The sequence below is a fragment of the Aythya ferina genome, assembly GCF_964211825.1.
Source record: "Aythya ferina genome assembly, chromosome: Z".
NCBI classification, from domain to species: Eukaryota; Metazoa; Chordata; class Aves; order Anseriformes; family Anatidae; genus Aythya; species Aythya ferina.
In genome coordinates, this window is record NC_140299.1 from 2,028,887 (window position 1) to 2,054,740 (window position 25,854).

Sequence of the window (25,854 nt, forward strand, 5' to 3'; positions counted from 1 at the left end):
CTGTAAACTACACCTTTGTTTATAGGAAAAATGCTTGTAATAGTCACTGTAATATTCAGCTGTGGATAAGAAAAAAAATGTGAAATAAACACTTTTGAAGAAATCGTGACTTGGTCAAAAATGGGCTGTGTTAAATACACATTTCGGTATTTGCTTCATACATTGGAAACTGATATTTCTAATTTACAAACACAAAGAGTCTAAAACCTTTTACATACAACTTCAAAAGGTTTAGAAGTTGTGACAACTTTAGAGATGTTTATATATTTTGAGGTAATTAGAAACCAATTGAGTGTGAAGTATTATGGCCTTGAAAACCCATGCAGAGGAGCTGAGGCTGTGCCAGCCCTTTTGTATGTGAAGTGAGACAAATCAATGGCAAAGACAGAAAGTAAAGTATAACTTTTTTTTTTTTTTTTTTTTTTTTTTTTTTTTTTTTTTCCTTTTCTCCCCCTTTTTTATTTTTATTTTTTTAAGGTTAGGTTACAGGTACATTCACTGGTCTCCAGGTGCATTAAATCATTTGAATTACATCAGCAAAGCAGTAGAAGGACATTTTGAATAAAAAACGCAGTTTTCATGGGAAAAATCTAGAAGAAAAATGCTTTAAATCCCTTCACTGAAGGAACATATGGTGTGTTTTTGTTTGTAATAAAGCATTTTTTTATTGATCCTCCCTTTGACAGCCTGAGGTGTTCCACCAACCACCACACTTTTTACACCTCAGCGTGTCTTTCTAAATACTAGAAATTTGTGAGGTGCTTCGGTGGGTATAACCCACCCCAAGTGGCAAGGTCGAGGTGCAGAAAGGGAGAAAACCGAGAGGAAAAACCCTTTATTCTCCATGTAAAGCCACCAACATGGGCTAAAAGAGATGGCAGCGCCCTAGGGGCCCCTCACGGGGCCGCCCGCCATTTTGTGCCGCCGCCGATTCGCCTCAGGTCGCAACCCCCCGCTCCCCTTTTCCTAAGCGTGGGGACGATGAGGAGGGGAAAAGTCAAATAAAGCTAAAGAAATAATTAAATCAGCAAAAAGCGGCGCCTGCGCGGAAATCCATCCAGGCACCTCCTCTCTTGGCGTGGTGAAAGTGCGAGCGAGGGGGGCGGCGCTGCCAGAGGGCGGGCGCGGAGCGGGGCGGCCATGGCGCTGCTCAGGGGTGAGTGGGGTTTGTGGGGTCTTTGTGGGGTCCCCTCAGGGTCGTGTCGGCCCGGGGAAGCCCCTTGCCACCTGGGGGGGCTCCCCAAAAGGGTCTGGGGGTCGGTGTCACCGGCTGGCCCCGCTGCCCTGCCCGAGGGGGCAGCGCGGGGGTGCAGCAAGGGCTGGGTCCCTCAGCCCCTCGGTGGGTTGTGGGGTTGGCAAAAAAAAGGGAAAATGGCATTTTTGAGCCCCTTTCTGTGTGCGGAGGGGGTGGTGGGGTTGTGGGTGTTGGTTGTTCTGTGGGTCTTGCTTGGGTTTGTTATGGTTTCTTCAGTTTTTCTCCTCGCTGTCTTGCCCGTCCTGTGTCAGCGTGGATAAACGCCTGGAAATAACATTAATATTTCAAATAAAGCCCAGAGAGCTGGCACAATTCTGCTGATCTGCAGACCCGTGGCAGAATTATACCACGTTTAACTTTGTGTGGAGGCAGCACACAAACATACACGGAGGTCCATGAAGTAACAGCGCAGGTTGTAAGCTCCCGCAGCTCTGACGAGAGTTTTGTGTAAATAACTATTTCTGTGTAGTTTAAACTTTACGTCTTCCACAAATAAGGTAAACGAGGCCTGTAGGATCCAAGCTTGCTTAAAAACAGAATTGAAATGTGTTGAAATAAGGCTGTGTGGCAGTGCTTTGCTGCTTGGTGGCTGTATTTATATAATAACACACAGGTAAGCCATAGTTTGAGGTTTTGGTGCTGAAAGCCTCAAACTGAAGTTTTTTAGGCCATCAGAATAGGATCTGGAGAAGAAATATTTTCATACCACGTGCACTTAAGAAGTGCTGGAGGGTTAGAGAAGGCTTCAGGTCTGTGTCTGATTTTGGCAGAGGGTTGTTAACAAAACCAGATTAAAACATGTCTCTTGAACTGAGTGTTTGATAAGAATTCCTGGCTGCCTTCGCTTCCTAGTCCCAAAGCTTTCCAGATCCATACGGATTTGGTAATATTCTGCTTTCATCACGCTTTTATCACCTTGGGAAACAGCAGAGAGTGGCAGTCTTGCTGTGGTGATGCAGGACAGCGCTAATTAACGGGGACTTAAGAAGAGCTAATGAAAGGCAGGGCTCTTTCTCACAGGACTTCGTTTACCCCTTGCCATCCCGCTTTGGACCCGTGGTGCTGTGGGGACAACGTGGGCAGCGGCGAGCGGTCGGGTTGGAAGAGAAAACGCTGTTGTTGTCAACTGAGGGTTGAAGGGCAAAGTTCTGCCCCACCCCGGGCCTGTTTGTAAAGCTGTCCGTGTGTGATTCAGCAGATAAAGCGGGCAGCCGACCTCCTGGTCAAAAGGGAGGGGAATAACTCTTTGGCTTGGTCAGGTCCTTGACCTGGTTCACAGCAAAGCCTTGCAGCTAAGCACTAATATACCAAATGGGGCTGTTTTCCATACTGATAAATCAGTTAAAGCATCCTCATCTTTGTTTAGAACAAAAACACCTGTGGGAGTTCACATTTTCCATCTGTTAGTAGTTTTTTTAATAAAACCCACGTGTACAAGCTAAGTAAAAAAACTTGGGGGCAATGGATTTCGGTCAACGGGCATCGATGCTTATCCCTGAAGCTGCAATTCTTGCTCAGGGGATTGCCCAGCTGGTTTTCAGAGCATAAGCACTGCCTGCTTCGGGTCCCAGCATTGCATTCAGGTCCTTGTAGTGGAGTGAGCTTGACCTTCACGAGTTTGGAAGTCCTTCCCTGGAAATCATGCAGCCTGGGGTCTGCATAATCCACGGACGCAAGAGATGGGGGAGCACCAAACCGGCCAAAGATCGTGCAGCCTGTACCAAAACCTGAAAGCAGTCAGGACGGTGGTCACGGGCAACGTAAAGAACACACGTTTTTGTTTGCCTTCATCCTTAAATCTGCACGTGTCCTTCCAGCCCTGCTGAAAATAACAGTGGGTGTTTCGTGGCAGCTGCAGCGAAGGCGCGTGAGCTCTGGCGTTCAACTGGGGGAAAGTTCACAGCCTGCCTCCCTCTTGTTCCGACACGTGGAAGCAGAGAGCTGCTGTGCCGAGCACTCAGGCCACGTTCTGTAGGGTGCAGGGCTTTGCTCGGGCTCAAATCCTCTTAGGTTCCTTCTGGCCGAGGTGTTTGTGCTCCTTCACAGGCTCCCCTTCCCATTTAAAACTGGATTTACTTAAAAGTTGGAAGGCCGGTGCTAACACAGCTTAGATGACCTATATTAATCATGGAAATATTGCGTTTTTGGTAAGAGAATGTTTTTTCTCTGGAGTTAAAGGAGTCAAATTCAAAACAAATATAATTTATTTATTTTTTTTCAACTTTGTGGACACGGTTTCAGTCAACAAGCCCCAAATTTCCTGATTTTTATAAGACAGGAAACGGCCTTTTTTATTTGTAAAAGAGCAGTTCCTCATCGGACGGATTATTTCACGTGTATCCAGCGTGGGTTTGCATGGAAGTTCCTTTTATGCTTTTAGTGCCCTGTCACTAATACCTGGTGGAGTGTGACAGCCTCCTTTGTCTGCCCCATATCCAAATTATTTACTTTTTCCAAGTATCTTCTTGGAAAGGAGGTGTTCCAGGAGTCTTCAAGCTTTTTTTTTTTTTCTGGCATATTTTTCCTGTCTAAAGTCTTGCTGCCTCCAGTATCTTACTTGTCTTGAGCTGCTTGGCTTCATGCTGTCTTTCCGGATGAACGTAGGATTAGGATATCGATAGGATTTATGATCCTGGACCGTTCTTCTCTTGCAGGTGTCTTCATCGTTGCGGCGAAGCGAACTCCTTTCGGGACCTACGGGGGCTTGCTCAAGGACTTCACGGCCACCGATCTGACCGAACATGCCGCTCGGGCTGCCCTGGCTGCTGGCAAGGTCTCCCCTGAGATCATCGACAGCGTCATCGTTGGCAGCGTCATGCAGGTGGGTAGCGGGGAAAACTCGCCAGCCGGGGTTTATTTCAGTCCTCTTCGGCGTGATCCTATAGATAGCTCCCTCTGTTTTGCAGCCCAGAATAAACCACAGGGGTGGAAATGGAAGGGGTAAGTAGCACTCGTAGTGGAGCGTTTCCTGTGCGTGTTTTAGGGACGTGCCCTGCATGGTTTTGTGACGTGACTGGGAGCAAGGCTTAGATTTCTTTCAGTTCCACAAAAATAGTTGAAATCAGGTGAGGCTGTACCAAAAATACAGGTTCGTTACATGGCTAGATGCTAATCCCTGTTATATTTTTCCTGTTTTAATTACTTAAATCATTAAATCATTGATGAATTTACACTCGATTATATAAATCCCATTTTTTCGAGAGGCTGGAACTGATTTGGGCCCATTTCCCTCGAGCTTTCTGAAGAGATTTTTTGGAAAATGAATGAGTTTACTTTTCAGCTAGAAGGGCGCACGCCTCGGCTGACTGTCCAAATATCTCTGCCATAGCTTTTACAAGGAGATTTCGATGTGGAGGCTGCAGGATCTGCAGCCAAAAGAGTGGCTTTTGATTCCTCTATCAGCCACGGCTACCATCTCGGTTTCTTTTACTCAAATTTCTGGGCTTTTGTAAGAATTATTCCTCAAAAAACAGGCAAGTTGCTTCATCATGTAATTAATTTTCACACAAGGAACAGCAGTCTTTTCACACTGGAGTTATATTTCTTTTCCCCATCTCCCCCTCACCTGTAAATTTTCAATTTTTAGTCTATTTTCTACTTGGTTAAGTGCAAGTAACTGTGAACGGGCTATTTTCAATCCCCTTCTTCAGCAGAAATGGCTTAGTTCCACGTTTTTTCCCCAGTTTCCATTATCAGGTAGCGTTGTGCACAGAACCACGTGTTTATAACACAGGTTAGCTTATTTTTTTTTAATTTTTAATTATTTTTTTAAATTTTCTTCTGCCTGCAGAGCTCTGCGGACGCTATTTACATCGCGCGACACGTCGGCTTGCGGGTGGGAGTTCCTGTCCCCGTTCCAGCCCTCACCGTCAACAGACTTTGTGGCTCTGGTTTCCAAGCCATCGCCAATGGATGTCAGGTATAAATTGTGTTGTTTTTTTTTTTTTTTGTTTTCTCCTGTATTTCTGTATTAGTTGTAACTTTTATCATATTGTTAACTGAGAGATGCGTAAAAGCATTTATTGTGTGTTTGAGATGAGTTACGGGCTCCTGGCTACCACTGATAGAGGCATCATATTGGGTTTGTGTTCAAAGATCTTCATAATCTCATAGGTTAGGTAGTTTATAGCATCATTTTTCTAAAATAGACAAAAAAAATCAACTTATTTGCAGCTGACCATCGCGTGAGATTTATGAGAGAGCCGTTAGTGGCTTGAAATCACATCTCCTGATCCACCTCCTCTTTATTTTTGCTGGACTACTCGATACCCTTTGTCAAACATGAAACTCTGCCACAGTTCCTAACGTGTGCCTTGAATGTTTCCCGTGATGCCTTTTACCAGGGGATTATTTTTTTTATCTTTATTTATTCCATTCCTTCAACAAATACGCTTGATTGTTGTCCAAAATAATTAAACATCATTGTTCATTTGACATTTTTCTGCTTAACAAACAAGGCCTTTTCCACGTAGAAGTGTTGCTCATTTTTTTTTTTTTTATCATAGTATTTACTCTCTACCTAATCACAAGTTTCTCATAGTTTCCTTTAGAAAAGCAGCAACATTTTTTTGTCTGAATAGCAATGAATCATTACGAGAGGAGTGATTTTTTCCCAATAATATCGATCGAAGTGTTCTTTCTAGGGCTTTCTGGAAGGTCTATACACGCTACCCTGAAAAGATCAGTTGGAGATTTTGACCAAGCATGGTTGTGAGATCTTTACCCAAGGTGGTATTTCATCAGTGGTGCTTGTTCCTGTGTTTTTTTGGCACACGACAAGGCTTTTCAGAACTGATTACGTGTGCACAGGGTGTTTAGAAACTGTAGGAAGCATCTCAGCCCAAATTACCTCCAATTAGTCTTAATTATTAACAAGTTACTTACAGAGCATATTGGGATAATTTCACCTGCTTCTGTTTCAGTACAGAAATATCTGTAACTGTCCAACTGAGTGAAGGACTTTAAGGAAGCAGAATTTTTTAGTGGTCAGTGTAAGGCTTCTATGGGCTACGCAGGGGGTGAATTAGTGTGTGTTTGGTGTTTCTTGTGGCACTTTAAAATCCTAAATCTGTTTGGGTTTTCTCTTACCAGGAAATTTGCCTCAATGACTCCGAAGTGGTCCTGTGTGGTGGAGCTGAGAACATGAGCCAGGCTCCTTACGCAGTTCGAAACATTCGATTCGGAACCAGATTGGGAGCAGAACTCAAGGTCTAACACCTTATTTATTCGTTTATTTTCCTGTGAATGAAGTCTTGTTTAAAAAGGAGTGTAAATTATCAGCCACTAGAGCTAAATTAATGTAAATTATCAGCCGTTATCAGACACCATACTCTTCTAAAAGAAATCACTGGAGATTCTATCCAGATTTAGATCTTCAGAGCATTTCTCCAGTAGTCTCCATCATTAAAACAGTAGGGTTGCATAATTTCGTGAAGAATCCCATTTCTGTAGCTTTTTCAGAACAAGATTAGAATTTCTATTCCAAGGTAAGCGTAATAAAACTCTGACCAAAAACTTAGTTCACTCGGTGTATCCCCTCAAAGCTCTCTATATAATATAAAAGCTTAAAATCAGGCTAATTAAGAGACTCATTAATAAATGTTAATGTTGCTGTGCTTTCGGGTTGTCTTCTAACGCTGTTCCGTGCAGTTGGAGGACACGTTGTGGGAAGGGCTGACGGACACGCACGTGAAAATACCCATGGCAGTTACAGCCGAAAACCTGGCTGCGAAGTACAGCATCACGCGGGAGGACTGTGACCGCTACGCCTTCAAAACGCAGCAGAGATGCAAAGCTGGTTAGTAAATTCAGGAACGGGAGCGTTTCTGTGATCCCAGTCTCAAATTCAGAGAGTTTTTAGCAACAATTCAGCCTGTTTGTAAGTTTTATGTAGCTCGTGCGGATTGGTGTCGCTTGTTTTTTTGATTTTTTTTTGATAATAGTGCTGATTTTTAACAATTTTTTTGATAATAGTGCTGATTTTTAGGTCCTGTGGCTAGTTGGGAAAGAAGACCTTGTAGAACTTGTCAAAAAAAAAATCAGAGGTAGCCAAATGGCAATTTAAATCCCTTAGAGTTGCCTCTGTGGGATGAATCGAAGTGAATCGTGGCTCAGTTTGGAGAGTTTTTAAATCCATGAGTTCACATTAACACCGTGGAAACAAAAGGTAGTGTTTAGTAGCCTGAATATTGGCATCAAATAAAATCTTAGGTGATGTGGCCAGATGCTCTTATGGGCATCTTAGGTACCTGTGAAACCTGAAATAATATTTTAATATTGGAGGTTTTATTTGGAGAGGTTTTAGAATGTGTTTGTACCGTTTTTGTCCTGTTTCCAAGAAATACAAAGAAGCAATAACCCCCCAGCTGGCCTATTTAAACTAAATAAGGCACAAATCTGCTTCCCTGAGCTCTTGGCTGAAACAGAGCAAAAGGCAATCATATCCTTCATTTTTTTTATCAGTCTTTTATTTTCCTTTGTGTGGTCGCAGCTCAAGAAGCTGGTCATTTTAACGCTGAGATGGCACCGGTGGAAGTGAAAACAAAGAAAGGGAAAGAAAGCATGCAAAAGGACGAGCACCCGAAACCCCAGACCACTCTGGAACAGTTGGCAAAACTCCCGGCCGTCTTTAAAAAGGATGGGACGGTCACGGCTGGGAATGCTTCAGTGAGTACGTCCAAGCCTTGGCTTAAGGAAGTGTCACCTTTAGCGGGCTCCAAATTTGTTGTCACTGTCGTTGTGTCTTTTCTGAGCCGCAGCAGTGTCTCCTGGTGAAAAGGATTTCTGATTTTTTTTTTTATATTTGCAATGTTTGTGTGGGTTTAGCCATTTTATTTTCTTTTCGGGGCGAGGCTTGCTGAACATCTGCTTTAAAAACCAGCCACTATCCTCCAGGGCACGCTGCTGCTTGTCTTCGTGCCACAATTAGGATCCTCTCCAGCCCAAACCACACTTTTTTATTACTCAGGGTAGACTGAGAACTTAGCAGCGTGTCATTAGGAACAGCTCCTCTTACAGTCATTACCTTCATCAACTGATTAATGTTCTTTGGGCCACAGTGAGATTATAATCCCAATTCCTGCCCAAAATAGATGGTGGCCACAGTAAGGATGGGTGTCTGCATCGTATCATTAATAGGAAATGATATTTAGGTTTTCTAATCTTAATAGGGTCCCTGCAAATCTACAGAATGATGTTTCCAGTATGAGGAAGACTTGAGGTGGCAAAAATGTATTTTACTTGTCTGAAATAGTAAAATTATCGTCTATATTTAATAAAATTAATCAACTTTGCTTTGACAGTCGGCAGAATAGTGAAAGACTGTGGTATGTTTTGAATAAACACTAAAATAATTGTGCATTAAGTGTTAATAATAGCCTTGTAGACGGAAAGTGGGTTTTGTTTTTTCTCTGAGGGGCATATTTAGTTTAAAATGTGTTTGTTTTTTTTTTTTTTCTTTTAATTTGTGCTTTCTCCCTTAAAAATGCTTTTCTCTCCTCGCTCTAAGGGGGTGTGTGACGGAGCCGGCGCAGTCATCGTTGCCAGCGAATCGGCCCTCAAAAAGCACAGTCTCACTCCTCTGGCGAGAGTTGTAGCTTATCACTCCTCTGGCTGTGACCCTTCCATAATGGGCATCGGTAAGTTGTAATAAAACACATTTTCTCCTTTTTTTACAGCATCTAGCAAGCTCTTCTTGCGCTGGGCATCCTAAGAAGGCTTCTTTTCTAACCAAGTCGCTGTTAACGCAAACAAACCCTCCAAGCTGAGCCAGACACGCCGGGATTCTTCCCTTCTGTTCAGTTTGTAGACAGCTTTGTATCCCAGCACTGCTTTTCCTTTCTGTGCAGAGAAGTCATTGTTGGCTGGTTTCATGTGCCAGAAGAGATGCAAATGAAGCATTGTCAGGTTTGCTTTCTCGCTCGGGCTATCTGACGAAGCCAACCTTCAAAGCAAATGTAGAGGGAGGGTTTCTCTCGCTCGACTTCATGCTGTCATTGTGCTTTCGAAACCGGGCCATTCTTGGTAGGTCAGGCGACTCTTTTAGCCCGGTTTAAAAACTTCATAAATCAGACGGAGAAACAGCTCGTATCTGCGCTGCTTAACGCCCCGGCTTGTCCCCAGCAACCCAAAAAAGGCCAGAAGAGATTCACAGCCATGACAGCGACGGATCTGAGAACAGAGGAGCTCAGACTGAGCGGCTGCCTTTGCACATACTGATGGCGTTAGGGAGCCCGGCCTTACAATCTCGGAGAGAATTCATTATTTCAGAAAGAAAAAGGGGAGGTTGGGGGGTGGGAAGCTTGGTCTCCTCGGCTGTCATTAAGAATCTTTGTGTTGTCCACATGAGACCCTCCCGTTTCTCTCACACATAATGAGCATCCTGAAATCAACCCATGAAACACATCCAGGGTCTAGCATGAAGCCGGAGTCTTTCTAATGATCCACCGAGCTTTGACCCGGGCCCTTTCTTCTTTTTAACCTTTCTGTCTCTTAACATTTACTCATTTTTACCCCTTTTTTTTTTTATTTTTTTTTTTTATTCCTGAGCTATGAATTTTCAGCGCCATTTCTTGGTGGTGAGATACTTAAAAAAGCATTTTAGGATGGGTTTTACTCGTTAATGATCAGCTCCCTTCTAGCATCACTAAACACATGAGCACCAAGCCCCAGAAAGCCTGCCTTTTTCTTTTTTTGGGGACTGAAGTGTTGAGGAAGGAAAAAACTGAAGCCATGAGTACTGGAGAGGAGAAATACCTGGAAAAGTTGTTTTATTTGTCATGGGATGCTGTCCTCTTGACTTGAAACTTCAGCACACGTTCACCAATGTGGCTGTGCAGCCCTAGTGACACTCCTAACTTTCCTTGGCAGTTTCTTGAAGAGGCTGCCAAATAATTTTTAGGTTTTGGAGTTCTCTTGCCACCTAATAAAGCAGGTGAGTGCCTTATCTAGGGTTTATTGGCCCCACAGCAGCTCATGGGAGGGAATCTGATGAGGCTTTGTGAAGCTATCTGACATACAGCATGTTTATGAGGCTTTATTTATTTTTAATTTAATTAACTATGCACCTGATTTTCCAACTAGGCCCTGTGCCTGCCATTACTGAGGTGCTGAAGAAAGCAGGGCTGACCCTGAAGGACATGGATTTGATAGAGGTAAGAGGATTTAAGGTGAACGGTGAGGTTACTGATCTTTTCAGCAGGAACACTCCCCTCGTACAAGTGGCCAGTTGAACAGATCCAAGCGATTTTGTCGTTCCTCTGCTCTTTTAGGTGAACGAGGCGTTTGCACCTCAGTATCTGGCTGTCGAGAAAGTGCTGGGCCTCGACCCTGAAAAAACCAACGTCAACGGAGGCGCCATCGCTATCGGTCATCCTTTGGGTGCTTCGGGAGCACGCATCACAGCTCACCTGGTGCATGAATTAAGGTGCGTGTGTAGCCCACAGCTACTGGTAACGAATGCAGGGCTGGTGTATTCATGCCTGCAAGGGATTTGGAGCACAGATGCTGACTGCGTGACTAAAATCTTCCAGTCCACTGGCTTAAAATTGTCATCGCTGAAGTGTGTACCTCTTTGTTGCCTGTGTCCTGCAGTCCAAGTCCAGCCTCCTATTCCATTCTCATCATTGCAGCTGGTTTTTTCCTTCCTCTACTTCTGATCCAAAGCCTCCAGCAGTCAGTGGGGACGTTTCCCTTATTGAAACAGCCTCGATCAAAGCCTGTCCCTTTCTTAACGGGCTACATTTAAGAGGCTTTGCCATCGCCCTCCTTCTCCTTTAACCCATTTTTCAGAAATGCTGACTCTTCTGGCTTGCTTGATACGCTCAATACCATTTTAATCTGAATTTTCCCTTTATTTTCTCTCCTTCCTCCTCCCCTCCCTTCAGGGCAGAGATCCCAGTATCTTTTCGCTGGTACCTACACTAGTATTCAACCACAAAACCTGAATTAATTTACAGCTTGCAAAAAAACGTTTTGAGTTTGGCCGTAGAAAACTTAGCTTTCAAAGACCACCTCGGCCATAAAATTATGAGTTAGGAATACAAAACAGAAAGGAATGGCATTAGGGGATACTTAAGGTTTCAACACGCAGTAAAAATCGCCTAAGAGCAGTATAATATTGCTGTCTTTTAGGTGGAAAAGACCCAGAAATATTTTCTACAGGAAAAAAAATGCAGAAAATATTTTCTACGGAAATATTTCAGTAGCAGCTGAGGCTTTGTAATATTTCCCTAGAAAAAGAAGGTTGGAAAATCTCGTTATTAGTGCCTTTGAAAAGTTGGTAGCTGGTTTCTCTTTGTAAAATGGGGACCACAGGTACCGTGGTTTCCTAAATGGAAGCCATTTTCACCGTCGTGTTTTCTGTCCAGGCGTCGTGGTGGGAAATACGCGGTTGGCTCAGCTTGCATTGGAGGTGGACAAGGCATCGCCCTGCTCATTGAGAACACCGCCTGAGGGATTTTGGGGACTTCGGCGTCGCCCAAATTACGAATTCAGTGGAAAACTTCTGCCTTCTGTGACAGCGAAGCACCGCTGCCTCCCTTCACGTATTCCTGCAAGACTGAGGAACAGCTGAGAAGTCTGGATTGGGAACGAGAAGACTCAGTCGTGTCTTTGTACCTAAAGAAAGTGTAGTACCCGTGTAATTTCGCACTGATGAAGTATTTTCTAAAAGCCACTTTTCAATCAAGTTTATTCGATTTCCGTAGGCAAAATTCTTTTCGTTTCCTGGGGAAATCGCCTGTCAAACTTTTCACCAAACCTGCCTTAAAATAGCAGTGCGGCTTTGTTAAGCCGGTGTTGCTTTAACTTTTTCTTGTTTCAGCTGCTGCTGCTGTCTGGCACGTGTGCCTCTTTTATCATCAGGCCATGTGAAAATTTAATTGGAGACCATCTGAAGCGTATCCTGATGGTAGATCGATGGCTCTAAGCTGTACCCTGCTATTTTGCAAGGTCAAAGAAAAGGAGGGGAAGCTGAAATTGTCACTGTGCCTCTTAAAAGAACAATAAACGTAATGAGAAAGGGCTCAGCGTGTGTTGGTGAATTTGTTTGAAAAGCAAATCGCCGTCCTGTGATACGTAAACTAAAATCTTTGCTACTATTTTAGCTCATCTCATCCTCAACCCCCTGTTGAAATACGACGTCTTCCTGCCGCTCCGCTGCCTTGGGAAAGATTTGAGGCCATTCAGAAGCAGAACGGCTGGACGAGCAGCAAGTTCGGGTCAAGGCAAGTGGTGGTAGAATTGGTGGGCACCAGTTAAAAGTCTGCTGATCCCCATTCCTAAGGTTTTTTACGGATCCAGTTTCTTTAACGACTAGAAATACTCCGTGCTGTTTACGTGGATTCCAAAAAACGGCTGCTAGAAGGCAGCAAACCAGATCCTCGTTTCACACAGTGTCTTTTTTTCCTCCCAAATGGCTCACGACACTCCATTTTCCAGAAGACGAGCGTGTTACCAGCACAGATCATCATCGTACATCCTGCTGGAACCCTTTCCTTGCTGCGTAAGCCCGCTGTTTATTCCCATATCATTCTTTTTTTATCCCGTCCCTTTCCTGGAAGAGCCTCTGCGGGGGGCTTTGTCACACCGAAGTGAAAGTGAAATCCTTTCCCATGAAGTTCCTGGGACTTAATGTGTGGTATATTTCTAATCCGTTTCAACTTCTTCCACAGCTTCAAGATTTTCAAGCTCAGTGTCGGTTTGAAGAGAGATGAAGAGAGATTCTTCGGTTTTGTGAGTAGTCTGCGCGGCGAGTTGTAACGAAAACGCTGATTTTTATCCTCGAAATGAGTGAGAAAAGGGAGCGTTTGTCGGGAAAGCTGCGATGAATGTGATTTCCTGATGAATGTAGCTACAGCTTTCTGCCGCTGGGTGGTGCATTTTAGACACGACAGATCTAAAGATCGATTTTCGAGGCTCTTTAAGTGCACGATTTCAGGCAGGTCTCACCTCGTTGTGACAGTATTCCTCATGATCTTGTCCTGAGTCTAAATCCAGACATTTTTCCGTCTGGTGTGATGCTGGGCAGGGCTCTTCCTCACCTCTCCAGCCTGACCGGGCTAGGAGGATGCTGAGGAGGGGTCTGAGGGGAAATTAATCCTTCTGAGTTCACAAACTGAGGGTTTAATAACAGGGGAAGGCGAGTTAAATGTGAATTACACGTGATCGTCGTTTTTAATTTTATAACGGAGAAATATTTCTTGTAGAAAGCGAGCTAAAAAGATAAAGACGTTTAAAATGTTGCCTCTTAAGGCTATAAGAACAAATCCAAATGCAAGTCTAGCAACGCCAGGTCAAAATACAAATAGAAAATACGAAGCCAAACGAATTGCAGGGTGGATCGGGTGTAAGCTCGGGTTGCTAAACCTCAGCTATCTGAAAATGCCAGCGTGATAATTCATCTCGGCAGGTGTTCCAGCGGAGCAGCTATTGGTTATCCTCCGGTGGGCACACTTTTTACACGGCTGCAGCAGAAGCAGGGCTGCGTGTTCCCACCCCAGCTGGCCGGGATCTGTTTTCTGGGAGATCGGGAGTTGCCCAAATGGGGCATTCGGGATTGTGAAACCGCAGCTTTAATCGCCGGGAAGATCAGCGAGGCGGGGAGGTGTTGCACGGAAGCTCGAGATGACAAGCTGAAGACAGCTTCTGTGCCAGCCCGTGGGTTTTTTGCGGTCCCTAAGCTAGAAATCAGCAACAGGCAGGCTGAATTTCTGTCTCGAGGTAGAGGGAAGCGGTGTGGGTTAACCTCGGTAGAGAGCTAAGCGCTACATCGCCGCTCGCTCGCTCCCTTCTTGCCCCCTGTGGGATGCGGGAAGAGAAAACGGAAGGCTAAAACCAACAAAAAAAAAATAAATCCGTGGGTTGAGATAAAAATCCTTTAACAAGCAAAGGAGAAGCAGAAGAAGAGTCAAAGAAAACAAGTGATGCAATCGCTCAGCACCTCTCATGGGTAGAGCAAGAGCCAGCATCCCAAAAACCCTTTTTTTCCCCTTTTATTGCAGAGCACGGTGCCGTGGGGCATGGGGTACCTCTGGTCTGTCCACTGTGGGGGAGGAAAAAGCAGCAAGAAGGGGAAAAATCTGTTGATTTTATTTATTCTTGCTGCCTGACAACCCATGTGAATTCATTAATTCTTTAATTCATTAATTCTTTAATTTCTGGCGTTTTGAGAAGGGCTTTGCAAGGTCTAGAGAGAGCGTGAAGCAGAAGATAATTTAAACAGAGGAAAAAAAACTTGAAATAAGAGAGAGCAGAGCGCCGAGAAGCCCTATTTATGGGATATTTGGATTAAATTGACCATTAATCAAATCGTGCTGCCGGGAGTCGCAAGGCTGAAGTTTCCCACGTAGGCAAAGCTAAAATTACGCTTTTTTTTTAAAGAAAACAGCCCCCAGTGGCTGCCCTTTCTGCTCTGCCCAGTTTCTGGGGCTTGGGGCAAGGTGAAAACCCGAGGCGCCGGGAAAACCACGAGCGCGGGCCTAAAAAGAGATGCCCCGAGACTCATTTGGGATCCAATCAAACCCGAAGCGTTTGAGGCGTGCTGCTCCCACCTGTGTACCTCCAGCCGAAATCCCTGGCTTGGGGGTGGGAATGATTTGGCTGTGACTCTCCTGGGATCAAAGGGGGAGTGGCGGTGACTCCGTGGGATGGAGGAGAAGCAGCTCGGCGTCGTTGCCACGTAAAAATGTCCTATTTCCTTTTTTTCTCCTCTCACTGGTGTGTGACCACTTAAGCCACAAATTTTGAGCCCGATGTGCTCTGATCGACTTCACTCTTGTGTGTCACGTTCTTTCTCCCGGGTTTAACCTCTTCCTTCTCCTTTCAGACGTGTGCTTGATCCCCGTGAGCACGAAGCCTTTGAGAGGGTGGAGATGCTGGGTTAGGGAGGCGTTGCTCGAGGCTTCAACGGCGTGACCCGAACAAACTGTTTCTTGGAGAAGCGGAGTCTCCCCTGGTTTGTTTTGGATCACGTTTGGGGTTTGGGCTTGTTCAGAGAGAAGGAAAACGGACGGGGCTAAGAAAAAGGATGCAAAGCTTTTAGGATTTTTATAGATCTTCCCAATACCACCAAGTTTCTCTGTCAAATTGTACCTAATGCTTTAGGCAATGAGCACTTCACAGCCAGCTTCTCCCAGCTGGCTCCATCGTGCTTGGGTAGTGAAATCCACGGAGAGGAGTTTTTTTTTTGGTGGTTTACACCTCCCAAAAGACTCGAATTGGGGTCTTGGTGTCTGCTCAGACCTTCTCCATCGTGTTGTGAGTCGGGGATTCAACTCGGCCTCTTTGCTCAGCCAGTTCAGCAAGCTGTGGCTTTTGGGACAGCTTCAGGTCCCGTTTAACTGATGGTTTTCCCTCTGAAACAGCGGCTCGCATAAAGGATTTCCCTTTATGCTGCCGCTTAGATTGCACCAAGCTCGGGCCGAGTTGGGAAAGCGCTGCCCTTGTCACACGGCTCGAAACGGCTCTGGTAAAATGGGTGAAGGAAAGCAAAACCCAGCGCAGGCGAGCGAGAAAATAATAATTAAAAAAAAAAATGAGGGTGAATAACTGAAGAACTTCCCCAAAAGGTGCAACTGAGGGCAGCCTCGCTGGATCTTACGCTCGCCCAGCTCCCTGGAGGAGCCTGGCCGTGCCCTGCTGTCGGGATGTGTGTGCACCTCTCCTCCCTCCGGCATCATCCGCAGCCTCCGCCCGAGATTGGCTGCTGCCGAGTCAGCCCATATCTTGCTAGAGGGAAACTTGAGACCCAGCAAGCCCGAAATGTCAAACGCTGCTTAGTCAGATGAATAGCAGCACTCAGCAGCGGCCAGCCCGGGCTCTTTCCACGCTTCAGCAGGGGCAGGGTTGCGCGGCTGAGCTTTGTTTCTCAATGAAACGCTGGAAGGGGAAAGGAAAAAAAAAAAAAAGAAAAAAAAAAAAAGCTTGCGTGGAGCTGGCGAGGCGCGTGGAAAATCAACATCTGAGATGATAATGCAAAAAGAATAATAAAAAAAAAAAGCAGATGAGCTCCTTCCCCTCCGTGCTCCTGCTCTGCTCCTCGTGTGCTGCTTTCCCCTGACAGCTGGATGCGAAAAATACGACACGGACAAAGCACTTGAAGCGTTACGCTGGCTTCTGCAAGGCTCCAGAAATAAAAGCTGGGGCTCCTTCCCAGGATTTCTCCCTCCCAGGTGCTAACCCCACAGTGCCCCATAGATCTGTCTCCTGGCCCGAAAGGTTTTCAGGCACCTGCGGGCTCCCACTGCTGTTTGCAGGCTGGTGCTGAGCAGCACCGGCCCCACGGGTGATGCTTCAGACCCCAAATAAAAGTCACAGAGGGTGGGGGGGTCCTGCAGGGTGCTTGGGTTGGGAGGAGAAGCTTTGTGCAGAGTCTTTTGTATTTTTTTTTTTGTGTGCATCCACGGCAGAGGCCCCCAAAAGAAAAACGCTCTCAGGCTGGAGGATGCCCTGGGTTCGTTTCAGCCCCTATTTAAGTTTGGCACCCGAATGCTACGGTCAGAACGGACCAAATTCAATTAATTCTCCGACCAAATTGGTGGTTAATCAACACATCATGCTAAAAGATACCACGAAGGTCCACCAGGAGACAGATAATTTGTGCATTGTCGCCGGGAAGCTGAAATTTTGGGGCTGATCGCAGAATCCCAGCAAGTTCAGCAGCTGAAGCCATCGGTGTCCATCTGCATCTCCAAGAGCAGCTGCGATTTCTTTCTGCCCAGCAGTGTTTTTGCCTTCAGCGCCTGTTTATCCAAAAAAAAAAAAAAAAAAAAGGGCGGTGATTGGTGAAACCTAAGAGCTTTTACACAGAAAATGTGTTGCAACTGGCAATGTAAATAACACGTTCGGTTTCTGGAAATCCAAGTACAAAATGCTTGCGCCGAACTGCCAAATGATGCACGAAGTTGCCTTGTTTGAAGAAACGAAGAGGAAAGAGAAATCTTTCTGGCCCTGGACCTTCAGAAAAGGGTTGTTGGGAGAAAAAGGAATGAAGACAGGACAGAAAGAGGTAGCTAAAAATATCGAGCCTTGTAGTATCTAAGCACTCTGTGTGTTAAGTGAAACTGAATTCAACTTGAAATAATTAATTGGAATAATTAGAAATAATTAATCTCTTCATGGAAATGAAAGGTTTTTTTTATTAGGACTGTTATAGGTACGTGCTTCAAATGAGACCTCCTAATAATGCCCGGAGTGTGACTTGTGATTTCTTACGTGTACTATTTTCAAATAGAAATAATTTCAGAAACTATCGATGGTAACGATAGGATCCTAAAGAAATCCTGAAGTCGTATAAAGAATTGAACTCTCCTCTCAGCAGGCAGGATTATTTTGGTTTAAAATGATGCAAATGTAACTCGGGGCTGCCACTTTGATGGCACGTGATGGTCTTTTTTTGAATGAGCAGAGACAGAGAGCGCAGGGGAGTGTTCAGTGTGAATAAATGAGAAAATACGGAAGGGAAACAAGTCACTCCTTCTTGATAGATGCCCCAACAGGAAATCTGCAAGCTTCTCGTCGTCGCTGCTTCTCGGAAAAGGAAGCCAAACCACATCTCCACAACCAGGAGGTATGGAGCAGAGCATTGAGTCGCCTTGCCAGGAGCATCACAACTGCAAGGGAAAGATCTCCGAGTGATCCTGGATGCCTTGGGCTTAGATGTGTGTCAGCAGCGTGGTATTTCTGTGTGAAGGGACGGGTTGGAGCATCACAACATGACATAAGGCCCTTAGTGGCGGCGTGCTCGCAACCCTACTTGGTTCTCACAGGTACGTGTGCCTGCTAAAATGACGAATGCACTGTTGGGTGAGATAAAAGCTGAGTCTACACGAGATTTCTCAACCAAAGCGAATTCAAAGAGGGTTTTTCTCAGTGCCAATCCCTGCAGCTCTGTCTGGAAGCGGAGCGCCGTTCCGGGTTCTTTCCCGTTCACTCATTAACAAGAACAATCCCATGTACTAGTCGCCTTTGCTGCCTCTGAGGCATGAACCACAGAGGGAAACAAGACAGTGAATAACACAGGAATGAAAATTATCCCCAGTTTCTACCCATCTGTACAGTTACACCTTGCAGTCTTGTGTCTGAAGTAAGAGGTCACGGCCTGCATTGATCCATTTTCTAATCAGATCCGAATTTTAATAAGTAAGCTTGCTCCAACGTTGGGCAGAGCTGGATCTCGTCGTTGCTTGCACAAAGTGTTAGGACCTAAAACTCCTTAATTCTTGCCGTCTTTAACCCCGTGGCACGAAGCGTGCGTCAAAGCTCTTGGAAACGGGCACTCTTCATGCAGGAATGCAGGAAATACGTATGCAAATCTGTAGGTAATGAAGGAAATAGGATGTGAAAACACTGGAGTTGGCAGGACCTCGTGGCTTCCTAGCAGTTGTTAGGGGCTCACGTTTTTCATCTGAACCTACTAACCACTCTTAAGATGTGTTTGGTCTTGCCAGCATCTTTTTAGGACTTGAGCGCGCTGAAGGATGGCACAGGACGTGAGGTATAAATACAAATATAAATAAAAATGTCATAAACCATAGTCCACCGTAAATGTCTGCCGTTTATAAGTCTTGATAAGATGAGGAACCCCAAGAAAGAGATGTCAACGCTGACTACAGACTCAAACTAAGGAGACCAAAGCAGAGATGTGCTCGGTTACTCCTGCAAGCCTCCCTTCCCTAAAAAAAACAGCTGAAATTCGATTAGTATTGCACTTAAAACCCCATCTGAGAGTAAGACCCCAGCTGTACGAAGGTGTCAGGTGGATACATGATACGGGAAACTTTTTCTGGGCACGGTAGGAGCGTTACCCCTGTGCGCTGTGCTCAGATTTTCTCACCCACCGGCCCCGGCGCTTTGCTGAGCACACTTCTGGTCCCAAACTTTGCAAACACCTCTTTGATGAGGAAGGAATGTGCACTGTTATATGATCGGGGAGACCGGGGCGTGGTGGGAACGAGAGGGGCCCTAAACTGCTCGTCTATATTTACGCGGAAAGCGTATTGCAGAGCTGCAGGCAGCCCTCAGATCTTTTGGGCCCTCTCGCATCCTTGGCTCGGGACATAATAGGGGCTGGCCTCTTTGAAAATGTGCCCCTTATTCAGGTTTGTGTGAGAGCAGAGCTCCCCTGCAAATGTCTGGTGTTGTGTTTCTTCCCCTCAAGAAAGGAGACCCTAATGTGATGTGGGACTGGACAGAAGTGGGGAGGATCTTCTTGACCAAGAACAAGATCAAAAAGAAAGAGGAGTGCTTTGTACGAGGCTCTGGCTGCCCTTTAGCCTCTGATCCTCCTCCCCTCCCCCTCATTTTTTTTATATTTCCTTTGCTTTCTTCTTTACTGCCTCAGGTCAAACCTTGATTTTTCTTTTTGCATTGAGGATGTGGTTGACCCAAGCATGGGACATGCAAGATGTCCATCTCTTGGTACACAAAGCCCCAGGATGACCCTGATAGCAGCAGTCAGTGTCTGAAAAGTGTTTTTCAAGAGTGCTTTACCCTCGACAGGAAAGCAAGAGGTGAATGAGACCTCTCTGCCCTTTTTTTTCTCTCCACCTCATGCACCAGGTGGTATCTAAAGAGCTTGGTGCCTCAACCAAGATGCTGACAGGAGATACCGAAGTCCCCCAAGTAGTGGTGTGATCTGCAAGTCACTGCTACCTTCTCCTGAAGGTTTCCAGTTAAATTTCATCCAGACCATCTAGTGTCACCTCTGAAAAGGTAAGGGACCAAGGAACATCAGGGAAAACAGAGCAATGAGATTTGGGGGGTCTGGAGCTACTGCCAGCTTGTGCTGTGGGATGTTGGGCCTTGTTTGGGATCCTTGGCAGTAAGAAGAGACAGCATGAAAACCCCGTGCCTGCTGGAAGGGATGAAAGGAGTCCTTGCCCTGCAAAATATGGTTTGATTTTTCACTTTACACAATTAAATTTCTCTGGGAAGGCTGGGGTGGAGGAATGCAGCCTGGGTTACACAGGAACGTGCGCTTGGTCCGTACCTGCTGATGGGTGTAGGGGTTTGAGCAGGAACCTTGCCCCATTTACAGACGTCAAAATCAGTGTTTTAACAAAGCATGCTGTGTTCTGGCTAATTCTTCATGCAGTGCCCTGGTCAGCTCTGAAATACCATCAAGGAGAAGTTTGGCCTCGTCAGGGGGGAGGTCACGACTACAAAGGAGCAGAGGCAAGGGAGAAAGGAGCAAGCACGACGGGATTTTTCGGAGCGCCGTAGATCAGTGGGTTGCTCCCTCCGTGCTTCCCACGCTCTTTTTTTGTTGCAGTCCTGAAAGAAACACGATGTAGGAGGCTGGTGCGAATCGAGCGACGTGTCCCAGAACAGCAGTGGCGTGAGCGGGGCTCCCCGCGGTGAGGCTCCACCTCCTGCCAACCAGAGGAAGCAAGCCACGAGTGATATGAGAAATGATTTTATTTACACTGATTATATTTACGCTGCGACGATCCCTGCTTCTCACGCGTGGCAGTACTCTCGCCAGAAGATTTCTGGGCTCCCGTAGCAGGCGGGGAAACTGAGGCACCCAGCCTAGGTCCCTGGCTTGAGGTGAGGAAATGGCTGGGTGCTGGAGGTGGAGACCGATTTTTGTAGCTCACACGCTGGTCAGCCCGAAGTTGTCCTGCTCCAGAGAGCGACCCACCACAATGGGATCTGTGATGGGATCTGGGTGAACTTCAGAGCCTAATCCTACAAGTTTCAGCCCCCACAAGCTGCTGCCTAACTCTGGGGCCTGAAGACACTTGGCTGCCTGGCCCACCTCACGCCAGCCATGATCCCCTATCAGTGCACAGGGGTTCCTGAGGCCCCTTTGGAGGTAGTTTAGACCCGGGCCCAAGCCATGACGAAGTTTTATCTCCACACTAGGTCTGCAGGAAGCTTTTTGTGCCTGGCAGCGAGCCTGGGCCGAGATCTGAGCCCGATATAACTCCTGCCCCTTCCTGGGCTGAGCCAGCACTCGAGGTGGATTTTTTTTCCCCTCAGCTTTTATGGGCTTTCTCCGTTTTTATTGCCAGCGTAATGACTGGAAAGCAACGGTCACCAACGGCTCTTGGAGCACGTGGTGGCTCTCCAGAGAGGCCAGGAGTCAGCCACACCTGAGGAACAAGTCAATATTTAGGGTGGTGGACGTGGTGGGAGGGATGAAAGGGTCCATCCTGAGGCGGAGGGGAGTTCCCTCAGAGCTGCTGTGCGGTGGTGGGCTGGTAGAAAAAATGCACCTAGATCAGCAGGATTTCTTCCCTCTTGTACCTTTATTTACAGTTCTCAAGCTCTGGGGTGGGCTCTTCCTTTCTGAATCCCATCAAAGTTCATTATTAGTAGTATTTTTATTTTTTCTAGGAACGAGGCCGATTGGTCTGAGTCAATGGGGAGACCTGAGGCCCAGACAGCGTGGGTCCCGAGCCTCTGCGGGCAGGAAGATGTGTGTCTGCTGCTATCCTGACAATGAAACCAGCTGTGTGTCTCGCTGCCTGCTTGACCACTGCTCCTAAATTCGAGCCTGGTGCCTGGAAAAACTTGTCATCTCGTAAAACAGCTGGCTGGAGAAGGAGCGAGCTGGCAGGCCGCAGCGGGGAGCGGTGTCCAGCGCGCCTCATGTTTTGGCATGTCCAGCTCGCTGCCTTGGAAGGTTTCCTTGAAATACTTGCTTTTTATGAAAAAACCACTGCCTGTGTTGAAGCACATCGCTCCCTCGCAGCCTCTCTGAAGTGAACCGAGCAGGCAAAGCTTGTGGTAACGCGGCGTGCTTGATCAGGATGAAATCCAGACTGCGCTTTCCTGCTTCTATCTGTCTCCTATTGAACAGCCAGAAATAGCCATGGCCCGGCAACCAAATTCGAGGAGAAGGCTTCTAGGAAAGCCTGCAATGCACACTGCCTTCAGGAGCCCGATAGCCTTATGGTATCTGTGCATGCTGGAAAGCCTGACCTTGGTTGAGACACCTGCGTTTCGTTTTTTTCTCAAAAGCACATGGGTGTATAATACCTTTTAGCTGATTCAGCTCCCTGACCGACTTATCTCGCAGGTGAATTACAGCAAATCAAAGCCAGGGAATGGCCTGAGAAGATAGCGCTGGTAATCAGTGATAAGGTACTTACATTTAAGATAAAAAAGGTTTGTTTCGGGTTTTTTTTGTTTTTTTTTTTTTGTATTAGCTCATAAGGAGGTGGTTAGGCTTCGAGGTGCAGGAGCTGCCTTGCTGCATCTCCTCGCCATGGGCTGATGGCAACTGGGGAACACTGACCAGCGTTCAAGGCTCTCAAACACGTGCTGGATGAGGTATCGTGATGGCTCCTGGCATTGCCCAACTGCTAATCACACGCAGATGACTGCAATCACATCTTGCAGACACGTTTGGCTTCTGCAAGGTTGATGACAAAGAGCTCAAGAGGATAGGGACTGACCCTAACGTCGTGATGAGCAAATGAGTCTGTTTCTATTTTCGTCTGGTTATTTTTGGTCTTTTTTAATGGATGAGGCTTGCTGATATGGGGTAAACAGGGATTTTCTCCAGCGTGTGAGTAGTTGGAAAAATAGCCATGTGCGTGCTCTGCCACCCCGCTGACCTCTCAATTAAATTACTCTCAGTTAGTTTAATGTGTTTTTCTTTTTTTTTTTTTATTTTTTAATGACATTTGTGGAATGAAGTGGGTGTTTGCAAAAGATGTCAGTATAGGACTGCAGTTTGCAAGAAGTGACATGGTCACAGCTCGCTCGGAAGCCAACCACGTTGTGCAAATGCAGAATGGGAAAACCAGGGACGTGAGTGACCTTTCCCATGTGATATCAAGTCTGTCATGTATCGTGAATGTCCCATCCTACTCAAAGTGGATAGCTAGAGTGGAGACATCCTTTTCTTCTCCATCCGCCCATCCTTGGGACTTTCTGCTCCTCTTTGACCCCTGGTACCATCTTCCTTCTGGCTGCAGAGGAGGGAGGAAATCGACTCAGTTGAGATGCCTGGGAAAAAACGTATTAACTTGAGTAATCAGGATGATACACCAGGATCCTGAAGGCTTTCGAGAAGCATGTCAAAAGTTAAAAGTTTTAGGATTTTAGTTGTGTTTCAGAGTGTGTCTGGAATAAAGTGGGGAGAGGGGGAGAGAAAAGTTGTCTCCCCAGAAAGAAGCATTACCTAATGTCATCTGCTGTAATTTAGACCGTCAGGCTTTAACAAAATTCTTTAATTTGTTAACAAAATTGTTTAATTTCCTTTCAGAAAAGGCAAAAACATCCTCCTTTCGTGCAGCCTCACCCCGGAACCTTGCACAGACCGTGAATGCTGCGGTGGCTGGAGAAAGGTCCCAAAGGAATGGAGGAAGCTTTCAGGCTAGTTACTATTTAACTTGAATTGCTGCAAAGACACAGTGCTTTCCTTCCCTAAAACGTAAGCTTCAGACTTCACTTGTTTTTTTAACAACTGAATTAACAAGGTACATGCAGGCCCTGGGACAGCGTGTTCATCTCATCTATTGCCATCTGAAGCTTAAGTAAAAGGTCAAACTTTTACCAAAAGTTTTCTTTTCAGAAACTGAGCTGTGAAATCGGACGTTTTGGGGTTCCTTGCAACTGGGAAGCCTCTCCTTTCTGCTTTGCTGGGTTTGAGAGGGATGTGATGTACAACTACAGCACACAGATCACAGCTTCGTCCCTTTCATGAGCCTCTGATCCGCTCCGTGGCTTGCAGGTGCAGAATGACATTGGCCTGACCTGGGCTCCTCTGTCTAGCCGTAGCTCTGGGAGAGGCAGAAGAGCAGCAGCCTAAGCAATCTGTGCACATCACAGCATTTCAATATATTTGAATGTTTTACGAACTATGCCTTAAATCGCCAGTGCTGAGCTGTACAGCGTCCATATGGATCCGCTTTCCTTTTATGAATCGCTTCCCAAGCCCGTGTTTGACTCTAGAAATGTTTCTCAAATCCATCCATCTCTATCTGGGCTGCCTTTATCTCCAGGTCAGAGAACAGCTCCGGAGCGGGCTCTGATGCTAATTCGAAACAGATTGAGGCTTTTCATCAAAAATCCTCTTTTTATTTTTATTTTTTTGTGAGTGCACCGTGGCAAATCTGGACATTTAATAGGTTTGAGGAGGATTTTTATTTTATTTTTTCCCTGATTTGTAGATAGCCTCTCTCTGAGAAATACGCCGGCCCCAGAAAAGGAGGAAGCGTGTCCGTACCCGGGGGGGGGGGAATTTCTGCAAGAGCTTCGCCGGCTCTGCTCCGTGCTTGCCGTGGGGCTGCTGGGGGATGAATGAGGGATTTGGAGGGCAGGCTAGGAGCTGATGGGGTGATGGGGTGATACCGGCCTCCGGGGTTACTGCGAGTCAGTGACATTTGCTTACAGCAGAGGTAACACCTCAGGGCCTCTCTTCCAATAGGAACGGGACTCGGACGGGGCGAAATCAGGAGAGTTTGCGGGCCAATGAACGCCGGCTCTGGGAGTGAGTCACATTCAGTCGAGTTTCAAGTTTTTGCGGTCGGGGAGCTCATTCAAAACCCACATAAAAGAAGGTGATTAATACAGCGCCTTCGCTTCTCTGCTGGCTTCAGCTCCTGTGCAAACGGGAGACGGGGCAGGGGCTGCCGGTGCGTGGTGTGGGGGAGGAAATAAGAAGGAAAAAAAATTACTTAACCGTGCTGGAGACACGAGGCGCTGCTTTCCTGGGTGAAATCCAAGGCTGGGATTGCTCTGCAGGCTGTGAATAGCCCCTGACAGCTTAGCCTGGGCTTCCCTGGAGCATCACCCACCTCTGTGCATCCCTCCTGGCAAAAATGTTTGCTCTCTGCCTTGGAAGCACGCCCCTGCCCTCCCCGGAGGGATCGACTCACTGAAACAAAATCAAATTGCCACAATCCTTGTGTTGGCACCGTTTGTCACGATTTCTAACATATTTTTTTTTAATGTTTCTGTCTCTGAAAGCCTTGTTAAGAGAACGTGTTTCTCATTATCAGCTGCGGGGCTGCCAGACCTGGGAGGTGTTTGTTTCCCATTGCTCTCCTTGTCCCTCCTGCTGTGCGGGATTTGTCCCAGAACCGGAGGTGAGGAAAGCCCTAGGAAAAAGATGTTACGGGGCAGGTGGGTGGCTGGTGGCCCCCTACATGGCAGCTTTCAGCTTGCCTCCTCCCCCAGAAGAGCACGAAAAGGGATTTCTCAGCTCTGCCCAGGTAAATAGTCCTGCACCGGCTTCAGGAAGGGCAGTCCCGGACGGAGCTGAATATTTCTGCAAGCAAATCACTCGCTGGTATTTGGGGAATGAGGCTTGAGGAGAGGAAAAAAAAATCTTGCTGTTCCTCAGGACCTGAAGGACCCCATCCACCTGCTTGCTGCTGCTGCTGTGCCAGGCTGAGTGTTACCCAGAGCTTTACCAGCACCGAATTAAGTCATTTCCCGTGAAATAAGTCATTTCCCATGAAATCTGTGTGTTGGTGAGGCTGTTCTCATCCCTTCAGCTTCTCGTGAAGGAGCGAAGTGCAGCTGGTCTCAGCCATATAGGCTGGGCTTTTCGGGCTTCTGTATGAAAAGGAGATAGACTAGAAAATACCTGTAAGGTCGCTGAGGGAAGGCTCATCCTACAGTTTGTAGACAAATAATTC

The 25,854-nt window shown here is 46.4% G+C and overlaps 1 protein-coding gene and 1 long non-coding RNA gene across 2 annotated transcripts; one reads left to right on the top strand and one right to left on the bottom strand.

Moving 5' to 3' along the window:
* Nucleotides 1–460: 460 nt before the first annotated feature.
* LOC311427558 (3-ketoacyl-CoA thiolase, mitochondrial-like) lies at nt 461–12,278 on the top strand. Its single transcript, XM_084504995.1, has 10 exons — nt 461–1,156; nt 3,910–4,076; nt 5,046–5,174; nt 6,347–6,463; nt 6,905–7,052; nt 7,746–7,921; nt 8,763–8,892; nt 10,337–10,407; nt 10,525–10,679; nt 11,623–12,278. The coding sequence occupies exons 1-10, from the start codon at nt 1,141–1,143 to the stop codon at nt 11,705–11,707; spliced, it is 1,194 nt and encodes a 397-aa protein (XP_084361121.1). The 5' UTR covers nt 461–1,140; the 3' UTR covers nt 11,708–12,278.
* A 10,569-nt stretch (nt 12,279–22,847) lies between these two features.
* Nucleotides 22,848–23,525, bottom strand: LOC311427563. Its single transcript, XR_014687429.1, has 2 exons — nt 23,391–23,525; nt 22,848–23,215 (listed from the first exon to the last, which is right to left on the bottom strand). It is a non-coding gene; the product is annotated as an uncharacterized lncRNA (long non-coding RNA).
* Nucleotides 23,526–25,854: the final 2,329 nt, after the last annotated feature.

What these genes read in the sequence shown, in the direction of transcription:
- LOC311427558 (XM_084504995.1), top strand. An exon ending in TCACGGCTGGGAATGCTTCA is followed by an intron (nt 7,922 to 8,762) that starts GTGAGTACGTCC and finishes CCTCGCTCTAAG; the next exon opens with GGGGTGTGTGACGGAGCCGG. An exon ending in CCCTTCCATAATGGGCATCG is followed by an intron (nt 8,893 to 10,336) that starts GTAAGTTGTAAT and finishes TTTTCCAACTAG; the next exon opens with GCCCTGTGCCTGCCATTACT.